This window comes from Equus przewalskii, chromosome 1 (assembly GCF_037783145.1).
Source record: "Equus przewalskii isolate Varuska chromosome 1, EquPr2, whole genome shotgun sequence".
In the NCBI taxonomy this organism is placed as follows: domain Eukaryota; kingdom Metazoa; phylum Chordata; class Mammalia; order Perissodactyla; family Equidae; genus Equus; species Equus przewalskii.
In genome coordinates this window covers 96855776-96879632 of record NC_091831.1, presented here as the reverse complement: position 1 = coordinate 96879632, position 23857 = coordinate 96855776, and the positions used below count along the sequence as shown (strand labels likewise).

At 43.4% G+C, this 23857-nt stretch overlaps 1 protein-coding gene across 6 annotated transcripts in view; it reads left to right on the top strand.

The window, feature by feature from the left end:
- The window catches only part of AGBL1 (AGBL carboxypeptidase 1), a 754053-nt gene that overhangs the window by 114280 nt on the left and 615916 nt on the right, over positions 1–23857 (top strand). For 5 of the 6 annotated variants that reach the window (XM_070618166.1, XM_070618156.1, XM_070618162.1 and 2 more), the window contains one exon: positions 13452–13489. In XM_070618166.1, coding sequence (XP_070474267.1) covers positions 13452–13489 — 38 coding nt within the window. Of the gene's footprint in view, positions 1–13451; positions 13490–20598; positions 20707–23857 lie in introns of those variants that run through there. The other variant, XM_070618188.1, reaches the window with a different exon arrangement.

Below are 23857 nucleotides of genomic sequence, written 5' to 3'. Positions count from 1 at the left end.
AATAGCAAAAGTTCAATGCTCTTATTCCCCAACACGTTTCTGAGAACCCAAGTAAAGAGGCTACCCCATCATACTGGAAAAATTGCTCTCCACCCCACATATTTGGAACTTGTGGGAAATTTTGATTTGGATAACATCCATAGAGACCTACCACATGCGAAGGCTTGGAGTTAGGTGTTGCAAGGGTTACCTGGGTGCATCCCTTCGCTGGAGAGGATTGAGATTGCATAAGTGGTCTGAGGCAAGTGCATAAATTACTACTTAGTTATTACTATAGAAGGCACCAAGATGCTGAGGGGAATGCAAAATTGAGGCACTCACACCTGGATATGAGTGTTAGGAAATGCTTTGTGGTATATATCTGTGTTTGTCAATCAAGGGTCAACATATTCTCAAGAGTCTGAGAGCTTGACACAATTAAAAAAAATTGTGCTTACACTTGAATGTCACAATGTACTATCTTACCTAAGATATATATAAAACTTGTCCTTTAAGTGATAACTTATAGTTGAAAATATTTTTATAAGACTAATTTCTTAGGTCATTGTTTCCCAAGCTGGCAGTCTGAATAGTATTTTTCTTTACAAGATATTTGTATGTTACTCAAGAATAAGAAACTGTGGCATTTCAGATAAAGGTGGATGGTTGGATAGAATTTTGACTCACAGCCTTTCTGGGTTTCTGATTACAGTTTGACCTCTGCATGTACTTCAGCATCCTTTGCTACTCCACCACAGCCATTTTGGGGGCTGTGGCTTCTTGCACTTTGTTTCATTTGTCAATGGACTTCTTCTATTTCTTGTCTTCCAAAAATGTATTATAACGTTTGGTTGGCTGATGACTTCCCCCTTCCATTGCCCCCACCATTACGAAGTTATTTGTTTTTGTATTTCCAGGATGAAATTAATGGAATTTTGGGAGGAAGGGAAGCGAATTCATGTTATCAGTTTACTTTGAATGAGAAGCCCATATCTCTCATGCTTCCTTTCCTTTCATCCATCCATCCATCCATCCATCCATCCATGAAATTTGCAAAGACTTGCTTAGGATACAACAGATATGAATGATTCAGTAATTCCAAATGGAAAAGAAACAAAACCATGTAAACAGAAGAAAAATTTCTTCAGCTTGCAATCTAGGCAAGCCATTAAGCTTTTCATGGCACTTCTTGATGAGGATTAAAGGATGAGATTTAGAGTGGATCAGTGGTCTGGGAAAACAGCCAAGGTCTCTATAGGGAACCCGAAAAAAGCAGGTGGACGCTACTGGCAGCTTTACTACAAGCTTGTTGACCCACCTACAGGAATCCCCATGCTATGCCCAGTTTTCAGTGGAGCTAAGTGACCTGCCCAGCACCATACTCCCTTATCCACTCAGTATCTTCCTTGCCCTGTGCCCTTCCTCTCACTATTTCAAATCACTCCTGGAATTCTTTCTTTTTGTGAAGGAAGATTCGCCCTAAGCTAACATGTGTTGCCAATCTTCCTCCTTTTTTTTTCCTTCTTCCCCCAACCCCAAAGCCCCAGTACATAGTTGTGTACAGTTGTAAGATCTTCTGCTTCTTCTATGTGAACCGCTGCCACAGCATGGCTACTGACAGACGAGTAGCATGGTTTTGCCCCCAGGAACTGAACCTGGGCTGCCAAAGAAGAGCGTGCCAAACTTGAACCCCTAGGCTGTCAGGGCTGGCTCACTCCTGGTATTCTCAAAAAATAAAAGCTCACCTATGTGAGACTTACTTTATGTGATATCTAGAGGTAGTGTGGGATTAAGATTCAGCTATATTTAAGTTTAGCAGAAGACTGTTGCAACCTATTACTATTAATTTATTTGCCCACCAAACTTATGTTTTAAAATTACTATGGAGCAGCTGCTCTGATAGGTGCTCAGACTTCAAAGATTGTAACATAATTTCTGTCCTCAAAGAGCTTCTAGCCTAATCTGGAGTTAGATATATAAATAGATGATGTCCGTGTTACTGTGAAAATGCTATAATAAGAGAAAGTAGAAAGTGTGATCAGAACTCAGAGGAAGAACGTTACAGAGGCCGGAACTCAGGTAATGGGGGAGCTGAAATTTGAGCTGGCTGTTGTCAGATGGGTAGGAGTTTGCCAGATGGAAAAAGACAAAAGGAGTGAAGGCTTTCTAGAGAATGGGAGAACTGCTTGTTCAAACCTGTGGAGAAATGCCAGACCACGATGGGATGAGGGGAATTTCAAGAAGCATTATGTGTCTGGGGTTCTCTTGGAGGTTATGGCCAATGTTTGATTTTATTGGTAATAAATGCAATCCTTTGAAGAAGTGAGATTGATGTTTTTCTCAAGTGTCCCCTATCATCTAAGTTTGAATGAAGACCTCGATTTCTAAAAGAGATAAACACTCCACAGATGCTGGGAATCATAGGCGTAAGTCCTGTCAATCAAGGGATGAGCACCAAGTCACTGTGAGGCTTTAAAATGGACACAAATTAATAAGGCTTCTGCTGTCTGGAGCCTTTGATTCTAGTTTGGAGAGTCCCTGAAATCTCATGGATCTTTTCAGTTAAGAGAGAGGGATGTTTATGAAATCTTTGCTTGGAGGTCCAGCAATCATGGCACTGTTGGGTGGCATCACTGAGGGTCTTGAGCATTTGAGCTGAAAGAAAAATGGCTTAGGAGTCCTCCCCTCACTTCTAACTGAGAAAGTCCCTCAGCCAAACCTACGGAACACCTACTGCCTAGGTCTGTGTTTTGTAAGAGTGGTTTGTAGGCCAGCGGCACCAGCAACACCTGAGAAGCTGTTAGAAGTACAATTTCTGAGGCCCCAACCCACACCTCCTGAGTCAGAAGCTTGGGGGATGGAGCCCTATGTGTTAGCCAGCCCTTCGGGGCATTCGGATGCACGCTCCAGTTTGAGGGTCACAGTCTGGGTGGTTGATGGTGAACTTTCCTGGTGCTATTCCCAAGTCCTGCGAGTGAGGGAGCCCTTTGCAGGCCTTTGCCACTCTCCTTGCCTTCTTTCCTAAAAGACCTGAGTGTTTTTTGAAGAGATGACACATCATCAGATCCAAGGACAATTTTTTGGTAGTAAAATACTCATAAAATTTACCATGTTAACCATTTTTAACTGTACAATTCAGTGTCATTAATTACATTCCCAGTGATGTGCAACCATCACCACCATCTATTTCTAAAACTTTTTTATTACCCTAAACAAAACTCTGTAACCATTAATCAGGATCTCTCCATTGGCCTTCTCTTCAGCCCGTGGTTACCTCCAGTCTCCCTATGTCTTTATGAATTGGCCCATTCTGGGTAGCCCACAGAAGTGGGAAGAATCACACAGTGTTTGTCTTCTTGCGAACGACAACATTTTGAAGTGCCGGTTGCATCAGTGCTGGGGGCTCTAAGCCTCACTACCAAGTATGGGGCCCCGGTACACCTTAGCCAAACACGCTGAATAACGATCAGGCTTATCTTTGCCCTGCCCTTTAGCTGGAGCAAAATCAGATACGCTTTTATTCATTCATTGAGTCAGCAAATGTCAGTTGAGTGCCTGCTCTGTGCTATACAATGAGATAGGATATCACGTCTTTCCTTTTGTGCTTCCAGATATTTCAAGGGTGGATTGTATCATACATAGCATTTAACTTACAAGAATTCAACTGAACGTGTGATACAGCAACTATTCTCCGACAGTAATACAGCGAACATTCGGTAACATTTTATTTTGCATATATATGCATAATTATATGGTATACTCATTATACATTTATATATACGTATTACAGTAGAGGATTGCAGTGACACATTCATGTATATTGTACTTCATGAATAATTTAAGGAAACTCAAGGGAAATATTCGCTTTAAGTGCTAACTCAAGAGTCACACCCATATGTGGAAAGACACTCCCCTGTTTGTGAGAGCTAATTGGAATCCCCGCTCGGCTTCCCACTGCCTCCCCAGACATTAGCCTTTCCCATCCTGGTCTTGGGGATGGATCCTCAAAAGCTTTTGTCTGAGTCCTTGCTCCTAATGCTGTTGCCCATGGATTTGGAAGTACTTCAAAACCATTTTCCCTTTGCAGAGTTGCTGCTTATGACAGAGCAGGTGGGGTTGGTCCTCCCAGCCTAGAGTGCAGAGCTGAGCTCCTCGTTCCCTGGGTCAGGAGGGAGCACCCTCTGTCACTCTCCCTGCTGAGGGTTACTAGCCAAACCAATCTGAGGTCGGGGTTTCAATTTCTCTTATAAAAACTTCCCATGATTCCGTGATTGATGATGGCTCCCACAAGCTGTCTTTGACAGCATCTGGATAGAGTGGGGAGGAGGGGAGTTTTTTGTCTGTTTTTTTTTTTTTTTTTTTCCCAGAGAAAAATGGACAAGTTCCATGCTGGGCACAGGGTCTGGTTCGACCTTTGAGCCATATGTTCACATTTTTTTTTCTTTCACTGTGCAAGAGCCATCTCAGTTTCCATTTCCATTTTCTTCTTTCTCCCTTGAAAATGGTGATGAGCAAGATCCATTTGTCATCTATTTTCCTTGGTAAGCTGGCCTTGTGTGTGTGCGTGTTTGTGTGTGTGTACACTTTTATTCATCCCACTATGTATTCCCTCTCAAGCCCGGCAGGAGGCCGGGACGGTACCAGATGGCGTTCTGGGCGCCATGCTCTGCAGGCAATGTGTTCCATCCCTCGTAAAGGTCCTCCTGCTTTATCCACCTGTTATTTAGATAACTTCTTTTTTTTTTCCACTTTCTGTTTCTGCTACTACACCCCTGTATCCCAAAACTCTAGAGAGGGTTAAATTCTAGGGCCACCTTCTTCCTTCTTTCTGAAAACTCCCTGAAGAAGCTCGTTGGCCCCAGTGCTCCACTTGCTGCCGGTGGTTGGGAGTAAGTGCCCAGATGGTGGGGTCAGACAGACTCATGGCCAAGTTCCAGCTCTGCCACTTTCTAATGTTGCTTCAGGCAGGTTCATCTACCTTGATCCATCCCTTCATCTGTGAAATGGGGATTGTTCTGAGAAATAACAGAGCTAATGTTACTTCTCATAGCCAGCTGTCAAGAAATCCTGTTAGCTCTAAATTTAAAAAGTATCCATGTTCTTCTTGAGAAGATCACTCCAGGTGTACCTTCAAGAACTGTATGAAGGGGACCTAGAGTGGATATGGATTCATCGGTTCTGGGGCTAGAGCAGTAGTAGGTGACAGCTGACATTTCGGTGATTTCTATTCCTTTTGATCTTCTTTAATTTTTTTTCAACAGTGTTTTCTAGTTTTCAGTGTAAAAGCCTTGGGTTTCTTTGGTTAAATTTATTACTACGAATTTTCTCCTTTTTGCTGCTGTTGTAAGTGAGATTGCCATTTTAAATTTCATTTCGAAATATTCATTGCTAGTGTACAGAGATATAATTGATTTTTGTGTATTGATCTTTTATTGTGGGGACACTGCAGAACTTGTTTATTAGTTCTGATAGTTTTTAAGTGGATTCTTTAAGACTTTCTATCTTCAAGACCAAGCCATCTATAAATAGAGATAGTTTTACTTCCTCTTTTCCAATCTGCATGCCATTTATTTATTTATTCATTCATTCATTCACTCCTAAATGTCCTGGCTAGAACCTCAGGTACAGTGTTGATCAGAGGTGGTGAGAACAGACAACCTTATCTTGTTCCTGATGGTAGGGGGAAAGCGCTCGGTCTTTCTCCATTAAGTATCATGTTAGCTGTGGGTTTTAAGCAGATCCCTTTATCAGGTGGAGGAAGTTCTTTTTTTTTCCTGGAGTGTTGAGTGTTTTTATTGTGAAAATGTGATGGATTTTACCAAATGCTGTTTCTGGGTCTATTGAGATGATGATGTGGTTTTTGTGCTTTATCGTGTTATTAAGGTGGATTATTACATTGGTTGATTTTCAGATGTTAAACCAACCCTGCATGCCTGGGGCAAATCCCACTTGACCATTGTATATAATCCTTTTTATTTGTTGCTGTATTTGGTTTGTTCCACATTGCTTTCTACTGGTTTCTACTCTGGTCTGTCTCTGGTTTCTACTATTGCTTCCTTAGAGTCCTTTTTTGTTTTCTTTTGAAAAAGTAGAGTAGCCAGAGAAATCTTAAAACGTGTTAGGTCATTGCTGAAAATCCTTCATTTGGAATGAAGTGAAGGCCTTTGCAGTGCTTTCCAGGCCCTGCATGAATGGTACCCTGTTACTCCTCATCTCAGCTCTTACTCCTCTCCTCTCATCCTTTGGACTCCAGCAGCCCTGTCCAGCTTGCCGTTCCTTGAACAGATCATGCCTATTGTCATCTTAGAGTGTCTGCACACACTTCCTTCTCATAGTCATATGGCAACTTCCTTCCCTCCTTCACGTCTTTGTTCAGATGTTGCCTTCTCCATGAGGCCTACTCCAGCCAACCTTTTAAAACTTGCAACCCATCCTTGCACATCTGATCTCTTTACCTTGTTCTTACTTTTTCTTTTTTTCTCATGGCATTTATCACATTTTAGAATACTTATTTAATGTATTATTCAAAAATAATCATTGTCTTTTAACTGTTTCCTTCACCCTAGCCCTAACCTGTTTGAGTGGAAGAATCTTTGGTTTATCAGTTTATGCCAGCATGTAATAGGCACTCAATGGATATTTGTTGAATAAATGAATAACGAAAATAAGAGTCCTGGGCCAGAGCCTGATTTTTGGAAAAGGTTCAACAAATATCTGATGGTGTTCTGTATTCAAATAATATTAAATGGTGGGGGTAGAGTAATACAAAAGGAAACATTTCCTGTTTTCTGGAGTTCGCAGACTGGAAGGGGAGACAGACATTAATAAAATAATCCCACAACTGAGTGAATAATTACGATTTTAATTAAGCAATGAGAAAAGGAGAAAATACGGATGAACATACCCAAAAAGGACCTGGACCTGGACTAGGGGTCAAGAACGTCTTTCCTGAGGATGTGACACCTAAGTTAGGCTACGAAGGGTGAAGTATGAGCTCAGGTGAAGGGGGAGGGGAGGACAGGAAGCATTTTAGGCTGTGGCATTAGCAAGGACAAAGGACAAGTGATGGGAACATGCTTCAGGGCTTGGCCAAAGGCCAGAGGGGTGGCAGTCTCACCCTTGGTGTGAGACAAGGCTGGAGGGGTGGCAGCAGCCAGCCTTGATAGAGGCTTCTGGATCATGTTTCAGATTTGGATTTGTACCCAAGAGCAAGAGTGGGTGTGGAGGTAGCCGTGTGAGGGGGCCCTTCTGAGATGTTCTTCTGGAGAAGATCACTCTAGTTGCAGCCTGAGGAACAGTTTGAGGGGGACCTAGAGTGGATATGGATGGATGAGTTCTGGAGCTAGAGCAGTAGCTAGGTGAGGGATAGTTGGGTGGTTTTAATTTATTCCACTTTTTTAATGCTTAACTGTATTTTCTAATATATCTAAAATAATTATGCAGCTCACATGCATTTATTATACAGGAAATTAAAATGTAAATTTCAACCAAGGACCAATAACTCTCGAAATTACATTTCTCAGTGAAGTACCAAGCCCCCTTGTGCTTGAACTAGGGTGAAAACAGCAGCATGCAAAAGGAATGGACAACTTAAGAGCACTCTAGGAGTTAGAATGGGGGTGTTTGAGTGTGTGGTGAGATCTAGATGGTAAAGGCAAATAGATGAGAAGGATGCATGCTCAGTTTCTGGGAAAGTGGTAGTTCCATTTTCTAGGAAAGGGAAACTGGAGAGGATCATGTCTTGACAAAGAGAATATTAGGATCCTGGTAGCTGAATGCTAAAAATTGCAAGAATCTTTGGGTGGTCTACAGACTTTAAGATGGCCCTCCCGTGATCCTCACCTCCTGGTGTTCATGCCTCGTGTTCATGCCTTGATTGTGGGCAAGGGCTGGGACTTATTCTATAGCAAAAGTGAGTGCTTGTTCCCCCCATGATAATGTTTGTTATATGAGACTTTGTCTTGCATACATACATGCTATAGAAACTCTTCTTGTTGATGAAGTAAGCAGTCAGATTGGAGAAGCCCACACTGCAAGAAATAGTCAGTGGCTTCTAGGAACTCCAAAAAGCCTCTAGGAGCTGTGAGAGGTCTTTAGCTGACAGACAGAAAGAAGTCAGGGCCCTCAGCCTTCCTCCTGCAAAGAAATGGATTCTGCCAATAGCCTGTTTGAATTGGGAAGCACACTCTTCCCCAGCCAAGCCTTCAGATGAAGACTCAGCCCTGGTTGATGCCTTGATTACAGCCTTCTAAGACCATAAGCAGGGAACCTAGCTAAGCCATGGGATTCTGACCTCACAGGCACTGTGAGATAATAAATGAGTGTGGTTTTAAGCTGCTAAGTTTGTGGGAATTTATTACGTAGCAATAGATAACTAAGATAGATGGCAGTTGCTATATCTAGGCCATCTGGGCTGCAGAACATTTGACTTCTATGAGATAGTTTGGTCCTGTATCTGGGAATAGCAATCCGTTTTTCTCCAGGGACCTCTCCTGACTGGCAAATGACAATCCTGTCAGTTTACCATCTGCAAATACGTATACAGAGATTAGATCTCACTTCCTTGCTCTGTACTGGTTCTACCAATGATGCCATTCAAGTGAATGTTTCAGGGACTGTGGTAGACTTTTAGTTTAATTTTTGCTTCCCTCACTCCCTACACTATCCCATCAGTTAGATCTTATTATATCTACTTTACAGCCAAGGAACTATGAGCTTTGGAGGGATCAAGTAAACCTAGAACCCAAGATCACAAAAGTGGCAGCTCCAAGCTGCAAACATAAAGCCCTCTAATTTTTAATTTGGCAACTCAGCCCTGGCATTCAAAGACATCTGTGGCTTGCTACCAATTGAGTTCTCTCTCCATGTCTCCATGACTACCTCTGAACATCTAAATCCTCTCAAGCTTCAGCTAAACTGTTCCATATAGAACCCTGAGCCAAGCACTGGACTCAAGCTGAAATTGTTTGTTTCACTGGCTCTGTGACGTATTAATCCCGTGACCTTGTACCGGTCACGTAACCACTTGAACTGTAGAACTCTTATTTGAATGATGAAGAAATTACACTGAGAGAGATTTTAGATTCTTTCTAGAACTATGTTAAAAGTAGAGAGAAGACTTTAAGAGCACTAGATCTAGAATCAGACAGATGTAGACTTGTGCCTCAGTGCTGCCTGTTGCTAGCTGCTGGAACTTACATGGGTTATTTAACCTTTGTGAACTTCATTGTTACCATTTGTAAAATGGGACTAATAATTTCACCCTTCAGCATTCCTGTGAAGATTAACTGTGATGTATAATCATGTATGTAGGACACAGCACAATGCTTGGCATTTCTGGGGCTCCCCAGATAATGGTGATAATTATTAAAGACTATGGTAAAAGCACTTAAAGTTTATTTTTACTTGAAGGAATAAATTGAATTGTTGCAATTCTGTGGCTTTTTGCTAAATTCTTGACAAGAGAATGTTTATAAATATGCCAATGGCTTAAGCTTAGCTTTTTCTGAGGAGGAGAAGAGAAGTAGCCTGTGACCTCTAGAATCTCAACAGAATTATCCCACCACATTGTGAAAATGCATAGGGTGGAGGCTTTTTTGCTTCGCCTTTGAATGTTATTCTCATTCTCTGGAAGCAGGATGCTCTGCAGAATTTATTAAATGATCCATTCAGTAATGTAAACTCTGGGAAAGTCAATGGAGGAGGCATTTCTACTTTCAATCCTACATGGACATCCCATCGGGAAGCTTGAACAATGTGCGATGATGGTATGGGTTTAAACTTTAAGAAAACAGTCCCCTCTCAAAACCCTTCTTCTATTGAATCAATGGAACTCCCAGAACTATGGATGCTGGAGGTCTGTGTCCAGCAGGGAGCAGTCTAGCAGCCCAAAGGTATTAACTTTGGGGTCCTAGTTTACTCACTCAATGCAGTGGGCTTGCTTTCTTGGAGTGGAAGTAATTGAATATGTTCTTTCTCATTTCAACTTTAGCTGCTTAAATTTTTGCCTTGTGTGGGATTAACCATTGGTTAACAAAGTAGTTTCCCCAGTTCTGATGGATTTTACCTTCTTAGTGTTACACTAGGGGAGCAGGAGAGAAGCAGAGTGCAATGCTCAGATAGTGGACCAGCATTGTAGACATTTATCCATCAAGTGGACCAAAACTAGAGCCTCTTGGTGACATTCACATGAGTGGCTCAGTGCCTGGATCCCAGCACCACGTGGGAGACCAAATGCTTTGTTTGCTCATTGGTTCATTAGTTGACTCCAGATGTTTATTCTTGTTCAGATCTTATGTGGACACTACGCCTTAAGCAACATCTTTAAAAGTTTTTTTTTTAAGGAAAATATTTACATCACATTCCCAGTAGGCACATATGTGTGTATGTGCCTTGAAATGAAAGTTTCTCAGATCACTGCTAACCTTTGCTATATGAGATGACTCCGATATATTCGACTCCATTCCAGTTTATCCAATTTCATTAACAAAGCTAGTCAATACCTATTATATTGATTTTATAATCCACTATTGGGTCACAACCTGCAGTGTGAAAAACACTGTGCCTAGAAAATCTAGTGACTTTCACTTTCAAAACCAACTCCCCCCCAGGTTTCCTCCTACTTCCTCGACTGCACGTTCTCTGAATCCTTTAGGGGTTCCTTCCGTCTGGAGCAGATGCCTTCCTGGGCCAGCCCTCTGTTCTGCTCTTGATTGAATTTCCTCACATATATCACCAGTTCCTGTGGCTACAACGACTGTTGCTCCTGTAGTGATTTGTAAATATATATCCCCAACTTGGGATGCTCTCCAGAATTCTGCATCTATGCTTCCAGCAGCATTCTCAGTAGTTCCATGCAGCTTTGTCCCCATCATGTCCCAAATAAAAATCGTTTTCTTTTCTAAACACCTCAATTTTCCTCCTTAGTCAATTAATGGCTTTCTTGTTCTCCCATTTACCTTGGCTAAAAATTTTAGGGTATCAGTCTACCCTATCATTTGGTCTTATTAATTCTTTGCTCACAACCTTCCTCTTACTTTTCCATCCTTGCCACCATACCCCCTTGATCAAAAAGGTTGAATGGCTTCTTATTGCCTATGGAATCGAATCTGAAGTCTTTAGAGTACTGGGCTATGGTCTCAAAACTTATGTCCATCATTGCCCTAAATGTGCTGTCTGCCACACTACACATTGATCCCCCAATTAGGAACTATAGAGAAATAAATATTTTCTAGTTATTCAGGAATCAGCCTTACCTCTTTGACTAATATGGCACTTATTATGTATTTTCTGCCATATGATGTCACTCTTTGGATTCATGCTTACTTGTTCGGTTATCATACTGTTTGATACTTTCTAGAGGGTTGAGATCCGGGAGTCACCTGGATCTTCCTCTCAACATCAAGGAGTAACCAAACCATATTGATGCTGTCCTCTAAACTGATTATTCTCCAACATTACAGTGCTTATGAATTATCTGTTGGAATAAAGGTTCTGATTCAGCAGGCCAGAAATGGGGCTTGAGAGTCTGCATTTCTGTTTGGCTCCCAGAAAATGTGAAGCTGCTGGTGGGAGATGCAGGCTTTGAGTAACAGGTCTCTAAACCTTCCTTTCACCATCTCTTTCCCTTCTTCCTCCTTGCCACTCTTTCGGTTGGGACCCTTGTCACTTCAAATCCTCCTAACTGGTCTGCCTGCTGCCTCTCCCTCCCCACCACTAGTCTACCCTCATAAAACTATTATCTAATGGATCATCCCCTCATTAATGAACTCCCCAAAGCAAAAGTGCCATGCAAATCAGAAACGTAGGGTTGCCCTTATAGACCTGGCCTGTTATCTAGGATGGGGCTAGGCACTTTGCTTGGAACATCCTCATTCTTTCTGTTCATGCTTCCGTGGTTTCCTTCTTCTCTGCTTCTCTTTGATAAACTTAATGTGGCTACTCTGCTTTTCCCCAAAATATTGATTTTCATCTCACCCCAGCCCAAGCCAGGCCTTGTGCACCGTGACTCCCAGGTTCTCCACACTGGCTGGGACGCCCAGCAATACTTTCAATGTGTTCCTTCTTAAATCCACTGTCGCCCAACAATGTGGGGTTATAAAGGAGTGGGGCTCAAGAAGGTGAAAGCTGATTAAAGGAAACCATGGTTGAGAAGGATAAATGAAAGAGTCCATCAATGAAAACTAGCCTCACTTTCTTTATGACTGCTCTGCAGTTGTGTTGGTCTCGTGGAGCTGGAGGTCCTCCCAGCCATGGGTTTGCACTGGGACCTATGAGATTCAGGCCACTGCTGTTCCAGGACTCCCCTGTAGGTTACGGGAAACAGTGATGTCTCGAGGGCCTAATTTCTATTTTAATTTTCGTTTATTTTTATGTGTTCACTTATTATTATTGTTCTTTTTTACTGCGGGCTTTATTGCTCGTTATTAGATAATATATCACAAAGAGAATTGTCTCTTACAACTTGGCAGAGGCCAGGGCAGGGCAAGTGTGAGAGAGATTCTGGAGATCAACAGATGGGGAAGAAACAGAGGTGGGAAATGAGATTCCTAGGTTTGGGGTCCCAGGTCTGCTCACATGTCTGCGTAATCTTGGAAGGGTGATCCAACCTCTTTGGCCTGTTTGCCCAACCCTCAGAGGGGTGCTGGCAACAGATCATTGTCTAACAGGCTTTAAGGATAAGTTACTAGGGCTGTGCAGAATATTTCTATTCTTTGAAAAAAAAAAAAGCAAATAAAACTGTCCATCCTAGAATCACACCATAGTGTCCCCATTGCCTTGAAGTTTTCTTTTGCCTAGTGAGTGGTTCTTTGTGTGACCTTCTCAGGCTCAGGGGACAGACTGAAGGTCGCTAACACGTGGACCAAAGGCGATTTCATTCTTATATGCCTCCCATTGCTACAAAGCCTGTGAAATTCCTCCATGGAAGAAAACAATGAATTTGGAAGGAAAAATGCGACAAGTGTTTTTCACCCTGAGGAACCAACCTTGCTTTGCACTGTATGAATGTTTTCCAGTGTGTCTCCCGTGGCACGAGTGTCTCAAGTTTGCACGGCATTGCTGCACTCACTCAGCCATCAGGTCCCACGTCCTCCCATCCCATCCTCCAGAGTCCCCAGGGCTTCTAGGTTAAATCAGGAGACTGACAGGAGCTCTGGCCGGTGCGAGCAATAGAAAAACGAGGAGCACAGTGTAGGACGTTGGTGGAAGGTGGGAGCAAGAGCGGGAGGAAGAGAGATTTTCAGCAGCACAGGGGACTCCTGAGACCCGTTTACAAGACGGACGCTTCCCTCAGTGTGATTTCTACATTTATGCCTCTTTAATGGCCAGCGCTAGAATCAATAGAATGCCTGCTACCTGGTTAATAATGGGGCAGTTAGGTGGCAGCAATGAGCAAGCGAGCTACGGGATGCATGGGCTGACAAAAAGACCATTGAATATTGACTTTTTCGCTTTTCTTTCTCTTTCCCCAGGGCAGCCACTGAAGTTCTGGCAGCATTGCTGAAATCCAGTAAGCACCTCTTTTGAAAAGTGGTTCTTTCTTTCCCCTATGAGTTCAGTGAAGGACATTCTTCTGTTTCTGTGGCACATTTTCAACCTGGAAAGCAATAGAGTCATTCTGGGATCTTTGGGATGAGATGGAGAATATTATGGCTGTTCCAAGCACAGGGCTACAAAGAGAGAGTTAATACCTCTCCCCATGTGTGCGTGTTGGTACATAATGCCACCGGGTCATTGACTCTAAAAGAAGTATGTTGTCTACTGCAGACCTGGGGCACTCTAGCTCCTTCTAACAGGACCAGCAGCCATTAAGGACTGTTGGAAAGAACTCCAGGTTCCAGTGGGATTATCGTATGGAAGAAAAGGTTATGACAGTGGGGGGGAAGCAGGATTCTTGCATTTCATTCCCAACTCAACTCTTGACTCTGTATTCTTGAGCAAGTGAAGTGTTGGGAATTGCTTGGGCAGTATAGATGCTGATAAGTTTATATTAAATAGTTAGCTCTTTTCTCAGTTACTTGAGTGATTGCAAAAGAATAGCTCTGGGGGTCTGAATAACTTGAGGATTTTTTTTTTTTTTTTTTTTTTTTTTTTTTTTGCCTAGTAGCCCTGGTCTAATTACATTGGGAGTCAATTTCCTGTGTGTGCAATATAATAGAAGGCACCAGGCACTTGGGACTGAAGAAGTCTCCACTTAATGTTTTTATTTTTTTTTCCCCTCCTTACCTCTTCATCTATTTTAATTTGGCACCTTGGAAACCAGCTGCTTCAATTGTGATATTTGTTTCTCTGTAGGGAGCCTGAGGCCTGTGGGTAATACGTGAACTTTAATAAAACTTATAAATAAATAAATAAAAATAAAAACACCTTCTCCTCCCAACCATACATCTCTGTCAACTATAAGCACAGAGAAAGGGCCGTATCACGTAGCCCTTCTCTTTGTAGATGGAAGAAAAAAACCTGAAGCTTGAGTTTATTTGGTTTATTGGAACTTGATACAATACACAAGTCTATCCACAGCTTTGTGACCTGCGGGTAGAGTGAAGGTGGTTCGAGGGGGTTGGGAGTGCAGAGTGAGAGGTCCTGAAGCCGTTGAGACAGGAGGGCATGGAAAAGTGTTAGCTGCGGGTTATGGGGAAAGAACGGTTCATCCTTAAGACTGAACTTGCCTCAGGTTTGATGTCTTGATTCCTATTTTTCCTTGCTCACTCTGTCGCTCCTGATTATAATGCCAGGTGTTTGATGAAAAAAGGTGAGTGAGTTCTTGGATTGCAAGAAGTGACAGTGCTGAGAATGGCTGGGTAAGCCTGCCTGTGAATGCCGTGCCTTGGGACAAGAGCTCTCCCTTGCATTCCCCCAGCCCTGCCTTGGCAGTAGAGGCCCGATGTTTCACAGGAAGAGAGCCCTGGGAGCTGAGAAAGGCTGGCTCACCTTCCACACCCCTTTCTCACCCTGTAAACTTAGAGTTGAGTGTCCTGATATACAGTGTACCTACCATGTCGAAAAATCTGAGTCACAAGCCCGTTATTAACTATGTCCATATGAAACATGATGCGTGGGCCCAAGAGAAACCAATAGCCAGTGCAAATACCGACTAATTCAGGCTTAGAACATTTAGGCAGATTTTCAACACACTGGCAGTGCTTAACAAACTGAGCATGCTCTGCTGGGGGCTCAGCTCTTCGAGTTTCTGACTTCTGCTCTCCCTTTAGAACTCAACTCAGACATCATTTCCTCTGAAAAAACCTTCCATGACTATAAGACCAGGTTGGATGCCGCTCGTCTATGCCCCCATCGGCTCTCCCGTCTCAGCATTGATTACCTGTATCGAAAGTGCTGTTGTGTGTCTCTCTCAGCTGACTGCAAACTATTACAGGAAAGGGTCGTCTTTGCTGAGAGTTGTATTACTTGCGTCAGCACAATAAAGAGCCTGAAATAAATATTTGTGGACTAAACTTGCAGATGAACAAATGACTTCTAATATTTACACGTGTAAGAATGGCAATACCACCCCCTACTACCTGAATCCAACATCCCATGCATCGAACATTTGTAGTTCTGATCTCTATTTCCTATACTAATAGACTCTTAGGGAACGGATAGCCTGCTGCCCTCCGCATTTAAGACAGGTTTTATTGTCCCATCAGAAGGATGTATTGGGTTATTTGCTGATTATGCTGAGCTGTCTACACAGACTTTTGTCTGGACCTTAGGTTCTTTATAACAGGAGAGAGTTGGATGAGAGGTTCTTTATGTTTTTTCTACCCTGAAATACTCAGCCCTAATGTTTACCAGGGTTTCTCAAACTTGACACTACTGCATTTTGGACCAGATAATTCTTTATTGCTGAGGACTATACTGTGCATTTCAGGATGTTTTAGCAGCATCTCTGGCCTTGACTCACCAGATGCCAGTAGCATCCCCAATTGTAATGAACAAAATTGTCTCTAGACACTGACAAATGTCCCCTAGGAGGTCACAATCGCCTCCTGTTGAGAGTCACTGATGTACATTTGACCACACACATGAGCTGAAGCCCATTCAAGGTCAACTGACTCCTCCCCAAATACCTTTATTGGTATTTCATAGAAATGCCCTTTTTGCACAATTGATCTTAAAACTTCCCCAGTGCTGGCATCATTTCTATGAGTTCAGAAGAAGTAAGAAAGTCATTATGAACATGCAGAAATTACTTGGAAAGGAGCAAGTTCTAGAGATCTAGAGAATCTTAGAACAAGGAGGGCAAATAGGCTCCATTACAAGTGACAACTCATATGTATGGGTAGAAGGATTCTGAGATCATATTTGAGCTCAGCAGGAAAGTGGGCTGTGTCTAAATAGCAGAGTCTGTCATGGATTTGAGGAGGAGCAGTAACAGCTCACCAGGCAATTGCCATCTTTGTTCCATCAGCCTAACCAAAATGAAGGCATGAAGGATCTGGGTGTGGATGGTACCACTCCACTTAGGCTGGGATTGCTGGGGGGGAGGGGGGGAGATGAATGTCGTGGAATTCTCTAGTGCTTTCTATTGTCTTCATGCATAGTTAAGACCTGACGTGGAATGTCTGTCAGTTTGGATCCCAGCTGAGTTCATGTCAGCTGAACTGAAATGCAGGAAGTCAATTTCTGTCTAAAATTCAAAATCTCACCTTCTGGCACTGATATCTGGGAGCATTTATGTGAAGCACATTAAAAGCACATTCTGGCCTTGATGCTTGCTTGTCAGTATAAAAGTTGGCTATTGTAGTAGATCTCTGTAATTGTGCTACAAAAGGAAAACATTCCCCAGTCAAAATAAAGCCAGAAGGACATCTCTGTTACCTTGGGGATGGTCAGTGTTCCTGTGACAGTAAACATGGGTGGGCTTGGGAATCTGAGGTCAACAAGGCCCTATCATGTTGTCGGTGGCTGGAGGCAATCCCCACCAGTAACAGGAAAAACAGGACTGAGGGATCTGGGAGACTTGGAATCCACCAAAATGTCACCACAAAAAGAAAGGGAAAGAGCTCCCAGGTCACGTTAGGAAGATTTTGTTATTTTCCCTTAGTCCTCTCTTCCCTCAAGTAGCTACTGCACAGGAAGCCAATGGAGGGCGGGTGGATGGCAGCAGCCGAGAAATGAACCGGAAGACGTCTCTCACTTCTTTCCCTTCCTGAGCAACAGCAGCAAGAAGCTCGGAAGTTCGAAAGCCTCTTTTCCAATTGTCTCTGCATTTAGGATCCTAAAAATCATCGCTCATTCAAGGGTCCTTTTTGTGTGTCCGTGGGCTAGAATGGACTAATGCAAATCTCATACCTTTCATTGTATCAGTTCCCCTCCTCTCTACTCACATATCCAACTTAAATTCGCCTGTAGTAAAAGTATCCTATGCAAAAACACTTAGCTTTTTATTACTGAAACTTCATAAAGCTTTGATTAAGAAATAGTGCTTCTATTGCAGGCAATTTTTTTTCTCTAATCAAAACGTATTGTCCTTTGTCTCTATCCCGCTTGCTATCTGCCTCTCTTTCTCTCTCTCTTTCTATCTCTATCTCTGTCTCTTTTTCTTTTTTCAGCATCCTCTTCTCCTTTCCTTGTCGTGCCCTCCACCCCTCCCTCTTTCCTTTTGCTTCCTAACACCTCTTCCGTGAGCATTAGGTTGAAAGGCAGTTTGGGAAAATGGCAGCCTGGAAGTGGCCTATGAATGGGTGTGTGGCGGTGGGGTTATGCCAGATTGAAACCAGCTCCAGTGATCAATCTTCAGATAATGCCTTGGTAGTAACCTTCTTGCCCAGACTGAGAAGTTACCCTCTTGCAACAAGAAAACACCTGACACACCTTCTGGTTCAGGCCCTAAATCTTCATAAGGGAATGATGGCTCTACTTCAGACTACTTTCCCACTGAAGAGCTTGCATTTAGAGGAGTCTGGAAGTTTGGATAAATTGGGGATGGGGACGGTGTTGGGAATTAGAAAGTAAGTTAGTAAAGGAAGGGAGACAGAGAGAAAAGGAGGAAGGGAGAGATGCAAGAGAGCTAATGGGCAGTTTGGCAGGAAGATGAGACTTCTCACTTATCTTCCTAGTTAATGCTCTGGCTGGCTGGCTCACGGGACAGCCATCAGCCTGCTGCTAGGGGAGTAGAGGAAGGGAGGGCCTTCTAATGCCCAGAGCCCTGATCGTGCTCTCAGAGGTCGTCTACTGTGGCCTGGCAATCAGCAATGCGGTGACCAGAGAGCAAGATGGCTAGAGAGTTGCTCTATGGCAAAAAGTCAAAGAATAGGCTGTTTTTTATTTTTCATTTTTGGTAAGGAGGATTGTTGCTGAACTAACATCTGAGCCAATCTTCCTCTATTTTGTATGTGGGATGCCACCACAGCATGGCTTGATGAGCACTGTGTAGGTCTGCACTGGGATCTGAATTTGCAAACCCCAGGCTGCCAAAGTGGAGTGCATGAACTTAACCACTGCACCACTGGGTCAAAGAATGGGCCATTTCTGGGGCGCACCAAACTGAGGCTTTTGTAGGAATTCTAGGAGCTCCAAGGAATTCTCAGAATGGCAGTTTATGTTTTAGGGTCATTGGCATTGTGATTTATGACCATACACAAGTAGCAGTGGGTCAGTGAAGCCCTCACAAGACTCATCTGTATAATCTGTGTTTCCACAGGGCCTGGGATCCATCCTCTTGGCTTCAGGGCCTCTGACCTGCCTGACAAGTATGGTACCCTAAGGTTCTGCCCACTTAGTGTATTTCCCCATCAGTTTCCAGAGGAGGGCTATGCAATCAGACTATTAGAGCTGGAAAAGACCATCACATGTGTTTAGTGCAGTGGTATTCAAATTTTTTTGTTTTTGAGTAGCGAGCTCAGAGCCCTGTCTGTCCATTTCCCATTGGTTCTCCCCCAAAGTGGCCTCTGAGACACATTTACAAAAATATAGGGCTCCTGGGAGCCAAGAAAACTATCCATCTTTTTTTAAATGGAAATATATTTGATATATAACATTGTGCAAATTTAACACATGCTGATTTGATACATTTATATATTGTAATATGATTGCCGTTATAGTGATAATTTGCACCTCTGTCACGTCACATAATTGCCATTTCTCTTTAGTGGTTGGAATAATTAAGATCGAGTCTCTAAGCAAGTTTGATGATTATATTACAATATTGTTGTCTATATCCCAGAACACTGTTGGTCTTGTCTACCCCCTCTTCATTTTCACACGGGGAATCTGAAGGTCAGAGAGAGGGAATGACCCCCCAGATCTCTGAGACTTTGAGGGTTTCCTGTCCAGCTGACTCTGGCTCCTTCTTCAGGTCTCAGCACAAATATCTCTGTCAGGGGTCTTCTCTGAACACTACCCAACTCCCACCTCTGCCCAGCGTTAGTTTCCCTGTTAAACCTTTCCACAGAACCCTATATTTATATTTCTAAGAACTAACCATACTGCAGTCAATGATTCCTTATTTTTGCATGCACATATGTGTGCATTGTCGTGTGTGTATGCATGTATTTTTCCTGCTGGGTGCAGCTCCGTGAGGTCCGGGCTCCCTACCATATCCCCCATACCTTGCATTGGGCTGTGCCCAGAGGAGTTGCTAACATGTTAATATTGACTAAGGAAGGATTCCAGTTTCCTGACTCAAGCCTTGTACATTGACTTTCGCTATGCCTCAGTGAGGAGACCAGCCTCATTTCGTCCCTGGAAAGAATCATATTGTGGTATGACTACAGACCTGATGTCTCTTCTTCCACCATAACTTCTGGAGAAGCTTGCAGTATATTTCTGTGATGAGCTAAAAATCTGCTTCAAGTAATAGTGATAGATTTTTGCATTTGTCACACTGGGATGGACTGCTGTGATCGACTTTGTATGAATGCAGGATGGCAAGCTACATCCATCACACTGTTGGATTGAAATGACAACACAATGTCTGCCGTTTATTGAGTTCTTAGTGTGTCAGCCACTGTATATATACATTTAGTCTATCAAGGAAGTGTTAGAACCCCCATTTTACAGGTGTAAGAACTGAGGCTTGGAAAGCTGAAGTAACGCACACAGCTCGCACACGCTGCAGAGCTGACTGCAATCTCAGATGCCTGGGCCCTGAGCCCTTCGGTGCCAAGAAGAGATGAACAAGGGTCGGTTTATTTAGCCCAAAGAAGATAAGGCCAAAAGCTGAAAAGAAGATGAGTAAATACTGTTTAAGTACTAAAAGGATTTTTTGGGGGTGGGAGTATCTGTCATTTTGTTTAGAAAAGAGCGTTGTATGGTCCACCCCATATAAGCATCGGAATGGGACCTGGTGAGAGGTGCTCAACACACCAGCACGACTGCGTGAGGGGCCAGAGTCTCTGCTGTGAGGCTGAGCATGAGGCGAGGCTGATGGATGATGGGGTGAGGGAGAGGAAGGAGAGAGGGACCAGAAGGGTTACAGAATCCTATTATGTCAAGGCACATTCGACTTGGCACATTGCATTTTTTTCTTGGCTCAAAGTTCAGTCCTCTCTGCCAAATACTTTTGTATTTCGCATTAGTGCATAAAACATTTTAAAAAGTTTGAGCTACAAGGATAGTTCCTGTCCCCCTTGTCCCCCTTCCCTGCCTGCTTTGTCAGACCCGGAGGCTGGGTGGGCTGACTGAGACTGGCCAGACAGCGGCACCTGTAGTTCCTCTTCCTGCCATGTGGTGGTGCTGTTCTTTTAGTTATCCGGGCCGCAGTGAGTCCAATATTTATTTTCGGTGAGTAATTTGTTTATCGGGAGGTTATTTTAATCTAATTTTGGCCATATTTGCTATTCCACACTATCTGTGCTTCCCAGCGTTAGCAGCTTGCATGTCTTGAAGGAAATTAGCTGAAGATGGTCTCGGAGGCATTTGCTCAGCCATTATTTAAGGGAGTTGGGAGGAGGCGGGGGGAGCAGAGCTCGGGGTTGGAAAAGCCGCCGGATTGTGTTGCATTCCCAGGGCTGTTAGCTGAGTGAGCTGGACTCACGGAGGGCCGGGAGCATCCCTAGCAGCTTTTTGGAGGGCTGACTCTGGTAAACAGCAGCAAATCCTGCAGGTACCTTTCCCCATCTCCCTCGGACCCTTCTGATAACCTGTATCTTCCCTGGCTTCTTGCCAAAGCCAAATCCTACACCACTTAAGGAAGATGCCCGTCTGCCTTCCCACGGTGGGCACGCATCCCTCATCCCACTGGTAATATGGTTCGTGAACTGTTTACCGCGAGTCCTCAAGGAAATGGGCAGGAGGGCGGGGAGTGGGAACAGAATCACTGTTCATTAGAGTGCCTTCAATGAATAATGATGGTGACTATTAATTACAGAGCACCGCACTTGCCAGGCATTTACATTCCCGTTTTATACACAAGGAAGGTGTAGTGAGGTGAGGTTAATGATCTTTCCCAAGGTCCCACAAATGATAAGTGGGATATAAAGTTTGAACTCAGTTATAACTGTCTCCGAAGCAGAAAATCTTCATATTTCAAAGATAATTCCCGCCCTCCATGTGGAGTCAGGTAAACCTGGACTCTGTTGGTGGGCTGTGTGACCTTAAGTTAGTGCTTTGTCATTGACTTCAGTTTGGTTTTCCAAAAATGGGAGAGCGACCTAAGATGGGTAGTTTGAGAATTCTTTCGTAGAAGAACCTTTTTTAAAACAATGAAATCTTCTGAGGACATGACACATCTAAGGCAGACAAATTGGGAGCAGAAGCAGGAGAGGGCAGTGAATGACTCTTTCTCTTGGCACCTCCTCTTTCCCTTGACTGACACTGAGAAACTTCCATGGAAGTTCCAGGGCTCGAAGGAATCAAGTTTGAAAACCTCTGAAATGTTCTCCTGGGACGCTTTCAGAGTTTAGTCTGTTGTCTGAGATTAAAGATGGGCGGATGCATCTCTTAGGAGGTTTGAAAAGTGTGCTCAGTTTTACTATGTGGTGGCCCTAAGAAGGAGCTAGTGAGGTTTGACTCAGAGAAAGATCCAAATGTTGTATTCCTCCTTGAGCCCTAGTCAAGTAACTTTGGAGTTTCTTGGGACTAAGAAGTGTAATTAAACTGAACCTAATTAAATGTGAAGGGTCAGCTTCCAGTGGGGATTATGATGGTTGGTAGTATGGGCAGGATGGTGAACCACCTTCCGAACATGGCCAGGTATTCGGAGGCACCCACACGGGGTCTGACAGCTGTGGACAGTGGTGTCGAGTTTTCCCTGCCTGACACAAAACTGTTGGCTACCTAAAATATTGTTGTAATAAAATTGCAACCAATCCTGGTTTTTATACCCAAGTAGGATGTTGTCTTTTAACCAGATGATCCTGTTCTCTGGCACTGGTTTAAGACCGAGTTCCATCTCCAGGGCTTTCCCTCTGGCCTGATTATCTGCCTGTAGGTTTGAGCCGTGATGTTGCTTTGACAACAGTGCAAACGTCTTCAAGGAGGCTCAGGGTCGTGGATGAAGGTGGCGTGTGTTTGCTAAAAGCTCAAACCTCTTACTCTCTGAAAGGACAAGACCTGGTGGAGAATGATGTTTGCACAGTGGTCACAAAGCTGGCTCTCAGGAGACTGTGGATTCCAATTGGGGCTATGATGGGCATGTTCCTTAATGAGTGTGCTGCAGATCTCTCATGGGTAAGGCAGGAAAATGATACCCTCCGATGGTAATTAGTAAGATTTAAACAAGGTGATGTGTTTATAGTGGGGGCACAGTGCTAGATCTTAGTAAATCTCTGTAAAGACCAACTCTCCTCTTACTATTGCCACCACTTGGAAAATCCTGGGAATTTCACGATGGGGTCATTCACCGGCATAAATCCTGTTGCAATGTAAATTCCTCTCCCAACATCTCCCTGAGCGTTGGGTGACACAGAGTTGTTTTCAGTGTCTGTCTTGCCTCTAGAAGCTTTTTCCATAAAAAGAGGAAGTAAATCAACAAATGCTGCGGATTCCTTGCGTTGAGTTGGCCCAAACGCACTGACTTTGTTTTCATTCTAGGGAATCAGGGGTTAACATCTAGGAATGCTGAGCTCTAAATGCTTCAGATTTTAGACCTTGTATCATCCTGGCATAATGAATGACTGGCTATGGATTGACAAAGATAAAGTATCACAAAGATTTAAAGCGATAGACAAAAAGATAAACATCTTATGGCTCAGAAAGTGCACGGAAGCTTCTTCATCACATTCAGGATTGGCTGTACAATTATTTGTCTATGTCAAGGTGAAAGTCAGGTGTTTCCTCCAGACTTCTAGTCATAGCAGTTTACAAAGCCCCTTTGCATTTATTATCTCATTTAATCTTCACTGTAGTCCTGCAAGATAGGTAAATATTTAACCATTCTATAGCGGTGGTTCTCAACATAAACGATTTTGCTGCCAAGGGAACATTTAGCAAGGTCTGGAGACATTTCTGGTTGTCACATCCGTGGGGGTGGGGTTGCTCCTGACATTTAGTGGGTGGAGACCAGGATGCTGCTAAACATCCTACAATGCACAAGGCAAACTCCACCACCCCGCCCCCAACCAGAAATACTAGCCAGCCCCAAATGCCAATAGTATGAGGTTGAGAAACTAGAAACTGTTCGATAGAGAAAAATTAAGCCTCAAAGAGGTTGACTGACTTGCCTAAGGTTGTGTAATATGTACTTGGCATATTGGGACTAAAATCTATCCTTTCATTTCACTACCAAAGGGTTTCAAATCTTTAATTTTTTTTAAAGATAGAGAACGGTTTAAAAAAATTCTTAAGTGAAATCCTTTGCAGCACCATTGCATGTAAACAGATGATGGTGAGGCTGCCCTGGTGGCAGCGGGGGTTAGAGAGACCCCACCCAGCCTCTTCCTCAGCCCTTCCCTCTCATCCCAGGGACACACAGTCTGGCAACCACTGCTCCCCT